At 57.5% G+C, this 5,804-nt stretch overlaps 1 protein-coding gene across 1 annotated transcript; it reads right to left on the bottom strand.

Moving 5' to 3' along the window:
- Positions 1–628: 628 nt before the first annotated feature.
- On the bottom strand, positions 629–4,609 carry FZD7 (frizzled class receptor 7). Its single transcript, XM_015868223.2, has one exon. It carries the CDS (start codon positions 4,033–4,035, stop codon positions 2,332–2,334), a length of 1,704 nt encoding a protein of 567 aa, XP_015723709.1. The 5' UTR covers positions 4,036–4,609; the 3' UTR covers positions 629–2,331.
- Positions 4,610–5,804: the final 1,195 nt, after the last annotated feature.

Genomic DNA, 5,804 nt, shown 5'->3' with positions numbered 1-5,804 from the left:
TATTTTTGAAACAGTGTCCAAATAAAGTAGTGCCCTGGAAGTGCAACTGTTGCGCACTGTGCTCAGTAAGCTGAAGAAAGTTTCAGGGCAACCAGAGCTACATTGCTGGTACGCTTGGGTGGTATCTTACAGCGGTTTTGTAATTAAACTTTTAACATAGATGCAGCTTAAGTAAAGGCAGGGTAATGAACCCAATGAATAGGATGAAGCCACTGCAAGTGAAAAGCTGAAAGTTATCAACATTTCACAGGTGTGAAAAATGCTGTGATTTAATTTACAGCACCTGCAGCATCCTCCCTTTCTTCCATCTTGAAGTCCATATGGGACAGAAAGATCATTATCCCTATTTCATAGATCAGGAAATGTAGACTATCAGCTTGCCAAGATGCAGAGCCTAGAATGAAACCTCAAGAGAGGGAAACTTTTGGAAGAGCCTCAAACCCTGATCTCCTGTTGTTTAGGGCTGGTAGGTGTGAAGTTGCAGTGAGTTTCTGCTCAGTTGTGTATTTACCCAGAGGGCTGTGCTCTGCTTGCCCTACAGCAGAGCCTGGGAGGGAGGACAGGGCAAGGACATCCAGCACCATCCCCTTTCTGGAACAGCATTCAAAGACTGTAAGAACTAAAGAGCCATTGTATTAAAAAATCATTTATTTGGTGATCTGTACATGGGATGAAGCAGGGCCTCATACAGACCTTAAAAAAAAAAAAAATCAAGTAAAAACATAAATACATATTTTCTTACAAAAAGGAGATTTACAAAATATACAGACTGCACTTGTCTCACAGTTCCTGTCTTTCCCCACGTGCACATAGTAAAAGACAAAACCCCAAGCCTGGCATCAGCTGTCCTGAAGGATGTGGCTGGTGTGCCCCCAGCTGCAGCCCAAACCTTCAGCCTCAGCCCTCTGTTCTCTTAGAGTTCCAGACACCATTTTCCCACTTAAAAAAGAAAAAAAGCAGCCATAGAGTGGAGACCTGCTGAAAATCCAGAGTTTCCTATTTTGTCCTTAGACAAGAATACACACACACACACTTACAAAAAGAACCCTTCAGTGAATGTATAGGTAGAGCAGTATGTAACACATTGAAAATGAACGTGGCGACATTAAAAAAAAAATATAGAGAAATCTGTCACATTTCAAAACAAAACCAATGGATTTAATGATCAATTTTTGCACGTCCTTCCTAGCCGTGATCTGTGCACGCCGAGCAGCTGTTCGAGCCGGAGCAAGCGGCTCTCCCCGCGGCGGGAGGTTAGAACGGCCCGGGGCCGCTGTGCCGTAGGTCGGTACCGAGAGCCCCGAGCGGTACGGCTGCACACAGGGGCCAGTTCGGGGCGCTGGCTTCACCTGCGGCAGCCCTGCTGGAAAGCGGGGGAGAAAGCAGCGTTATGGGAGGGAAAGAATCGTATCTTAGCGTTCCGTATCGTAAAGGCTCGTTTTGGCTGGTGCTCCCTCTTAATGCTCTTCTGTCCCTCTCGGTCCCGCGTTTCCCTCCTCGTAGCAAAGCAGCCCGTCCGGAGCGGGTAGCATCCCGCCTCCTCCGTTCCTCACAAAAGGAATGTTTATTTCTGCGAGCTCCTCACATCCAAGGGTGAATCTCAACGACTTCTTTTTGTTACTTTGTCCATAAAAACCGATCCCATGCTTACGCCTTTCTGTTCAGAAAACACTTTTGTTTCCCCCTTTGTCTCATAGAACAAAGGCAAGGGGGAAAAGCCTTCAGCTGAAAAGCAACAAGTCATTTCTTTTCAGAAAGGGTGTGGAATGGCAGCCCCCTCCTTCCCCGCAGCAGCAAAAACAGACCGAGGGCCGAATTTCCACTCCCTTCGAAATGCCAACACAGGGTATCATTGAGGTAAAACAGGAAAGCGATGGAGCGGAGGCAGCTGAGCACAGCGCTGCCCGCGGGCTACTCACGTGCTCGCCCCGAGCTGCACGAGGTGGGAGCCCGGGGGCTGCCCGACCCCAGCGGCCGGGAGCCGGGCTGCTCGTGGGCAAGGGCGGCGCTGAGCCTTCTCCCCACCCGGGATGGCCTCAGCCGTGTTGGTTTCCTTCCCGCACAGGGAAAAGCGAGGGGGCTGTCTGGCAGGCGAAGGGTTCTCCCGCCCCGGCAGAGGCCTCTTTCTGTGCTTTTCCTCTCAGCCGAGCGTAAGCACCATTGGACGCAGTGCACGTAGTCCTTAATGCAATGATCATTTTTAACCCCACTGTGAGAAAGCTGAAGTTTTGAAAAGCTTTCCCCCTTTCTCTGTCTTCAGGGAGCCGCTGTTGCTTCCCTTCTGCTGAGTACCCTCTCTTCTGCGTGTGTGTGCCAGGGCGGGTGGAGGTCTCATACTGCCGTCTCGCCCTTGCTGCCGGTGCTCAGTCTGTGGTAGAAGCGCCGCCAGGACTGTAGGGTTTTACCAGACCAGATCCAGAAGCCCGTCGTGATGCCAACGATCATAGTCATGAGGTACTTGATCATGAAGACTGTGAAGTCCGGGCTCATGGGGGCAAAGTGGCTAGGGCAGGGCACAGCGTAGGTTTTGCATGTCTGGAGGAGCCACGTCTTCTCCCAGGTGCTACGGAAGGCCTGCTCATAGAAGTAGCATGCAAGGACAATGGTGGCAGGGACCGTGTAGAGGACACTGAAGACCCCGATGCGCACCATCAGCTTCTCCAGCTTCTCTGTTTTGGTGCCATCGTGTTTCATGATGGTGCGTATGCGAAACAAGGACACAAAGCCGGCCAGCAGGAAGGAGGTGCCAATGAAGAGGTACACGAAGAGCGGTGCTAGCACAAAGCCCCGCAGCGAGTCCACGCTGTAGATGCCCACATAGCACACCCCACTGAGCACATCTCCGTCCACCTGCCCCATAGCTAGGATGGTGATGGTTTTGACAGCGGGCACAGCCCAGGCAGCCAGGTGGAAGTACTGGGAGTTGGCCTCGATGGCCTCGTGGCCCCATTTCATGCCAGCTGCCAGAAACCAGGTGAGGGACAGTATGACCCACCAGATGGAGCTGGCCATACCGAAGAAGTAGAGGATCATGAAGAGGATGGTGCAGCCTTCTTTCTTGGTGCCTTGGGCCACGGTACGGTAGCCGTCCTCAGAGAAGCGTTCCAGGCACACCACCCGCTCCTCCAGCAGGAAACCCGCTGCGTAAGCCACCGCCACCATGAAGTAGCAGCCTGAGAGGAAGATGATGGGTCGCTCTGGGTAGCTGAAGCGGCGCATGTCCACCAGGTAGGTAAGCACTGTAAAGAGGGTGGACGCGCAGCAGAGCACGGACCACACACCTACCCAGAGCCGGGCAAAACGTACCTCCGCCTCCTTGAAGTACATGAGCCCGTTGGGCCGGCCCGGCTCACAGGGGGCTCCACAGTCCCGCTCCCCCAGGAAACGGTAGCCCAAGTAGGGGGGCACTTTGAGCTGCCGAGGGCAAGAGAAGGAGAACCCGGCGGCGGGCTGCGGTGGGGTGAGGAGGTCGGGCAGGTAGCCGGCTGTGGGCTGCGCCGTGGCTCCCCGACCCCCCGCGCCGCCGGGCCCTGACGGAGCATCCGACGTGTTCTGCCCCACGCAGATCTCGCCCGCACCGTGCACAGGAAAGTTCTCGCAGCGGAGCCGCTCCGGCCACTGGAAGCCAAACTTGTTCATGAGCGCCTCGCAACCCTGGCGAGCCCGCTCACATAGGGAGCGGCAGGGTGGGATGGCCTGCTCTAATACGGTGCAAACCGGTGCGTACATGGAGCAGAGGAAGAACTTGAGCTCGGCCGAGCACTGCACCTTGACCAGTGGGTAGAACTGGTGCACCTCCAGGCCCGCGTCCTCCTGGTTGGTGTGGCCCAGCAGGTTGGGCAGGATGGTCTGGTTGTAGGCGATATCCGTGCAGAGCGGGATGGAGATGGGCTGGCAGAAGCCGTGGTCCGGCACGGAGATGGCCTTATCGTCCTGATGCGCCGCCGCGCACGGTGTGCCCAGCAGGGCGGCCAGCAGGGCGGCCAGGCCCAGCCAGCGGAGCCCGGCGCCCGCTTCTCCCGCCTCGGGCCGCATCGCCGGGTCCCGGGGAGCCGCGGGGCGCGAGTCAGAGCCGGGCGGCGCCGAGCCCCAGGGGCATGGGAGCACGGTGGGCGGCGGTGGGGCCCGTTCCGCGGAGCGGGGCTGCGGTTTAGCGGCGTTCCTCCTCGGCCGCGGCGGGTCGGTGCTCCCGGCGTTAAGTTTCCGGAGTCGGTGGCTTTGGAGAAGGCTGCGGACGGGCGGAAAGGCCGGCGACGGCTCTCGGTAGTTCCGCGCACGGTCCCGCGGCGAGGCGCTGCTCCCTGCCTGGCTGCCGACTCCCGACGACGAGGATTTAGGTTACGGCTAAACGGATTATTACCGCGCCCGGCTGAGTCGCGTCTTTTACTCGCGGGCTTAAAGAACTTTTAAAATCCAATTATTGCTCGATCCTCCCGCAGCTCCGCTCCCGACGGGCTCCGCCGCCGCTTGTCCCCAGGATCACTCCGCCCGCAGCCGAGCAGGACCGCGCACCCAGCGCACACCCCGCAACTCGCAGCCCGCGGCCGAACCGGGCACAAAAAAGACACATATACGCGCGGGCGCGCCGCCGGCACCGCCCCCACCGCCGGCCCCATTCACAAACCGCGCCGGGGGCGGGGTCTCACGGCCGGAACACGCCAATGCCGTGCGGCCCCGGGGGCGGAGCGGCGGAGCACGAGAAGTTGAGCTCAACTTTTTCCCATCCCGGCCGGGCAGGGCGGGCCGCAAGGCGGGGGGGGGCTGCCCTGGGGCCCCACACCCCGCTGCAAGGCACGGCCGGGCGGGGGGCAGCGAGAGCGCTCAGGGTGGCCCGAGCAAACCGAAATTAACTGCCTGCTTTCTGAGCGGGCTTTGGAAATGCGAACGGCTGCTCGAGCCCCGAATTATTAATAAATATAAAATAAAAAGCTCCGCCCGCGTACATTTGCAGAATGAGCTGATGGCGTTGTGCTGTGTCCGTGTCTGCACGCCATCGCCTCCCCCAGCGGGGGGCTGACTTGTTATCGCACCATGACCGTTGCGTTTTGCTGGCAGAATGAGCGATTTATTCACGCGGATGTAAGCTTTCAGCAGGGAAGGCAGCTTGTTTTGAAACGTCCACTGCGAACAGCGCTGAGGGGAAAAACGTTAAATCGCCGTGCGTGCGGCTGCGGCCCCTTAAAGAGGCCCAAACGGTGTGTAACAAAGCGGCAGCTCCTCGGTGGAAGCGCCCGGCCCGTCTGCGAGAGACAAAACGCCGCAGGTCAGGGGAGGGACGGTGCTGGACGGCGGGTGATTCAGGGCGGGCCCGAGGCCAGGCCGGGGTGCGTTCGCTGAGGACAGAAGCGTGGCTTTGCTGCATTGCTGTGTTCCAGGGCTTGCGGGCTGCTGGAACCAACGTGCTGCTGGGGCTCGGAGTGTCGGAGCGGCACGGAGGGCGTGCGCTCGACAAAAGCCCTACGGCAGCGACCGCGTTTTCCTTCACACTCTGGCCTAGGGGCCAAGTACTATCCAACCCACCCATCCCTCCCTTTGAGGACGGGAACTATACTATTCAAATTGCTGCTTCTGCTCTTGTACTCTTGGCTGTGCTCATATTGTGCCTAAGCAAATACGCCAATCTGTGCAGCCTCCGGGGCAGTTCAAGAGATCAGAGTGTGGCTCAGGGAGCTCAAACAGCAATTGTTGGACAAATGTTTCCCATATCCTCTCCTGTTTGTGAACAATGTGTCCTCATACCAACGAGACCGTGGAGCTTCAGCTTTTGTTACATTTGTTAAGAGAAATTGACAGTTATAAATGGG

The sequence above is a fragment of the Coturnix japonica genome, chromosome 7 (assembly GCF_001577835.2).
Source record: "Coturnix japonica isolate 7356 chromosome 7, Coturnix japonica 2.1, whole genome shotgun sequence".
NCBI lineage: Eukaryota > Metazoa > Chordata > Aves > Galliformes > Phasianidae > Coturnix > Coturnix japonica.
Note: the sequence above shows the minus strand (reverse complement) of the source record. Positions and strands in the feature narration are given on the sequence as shown.

Coding starts and splice junctions, on each gene's coding strand:
- FZD7 (XM_015868223.2), bottom strand. CDS start 4,035: ATGCGGCCCGAGGCGGGAGAAGCGGGCGCCGGGCTCCGCTGGCTGGGC.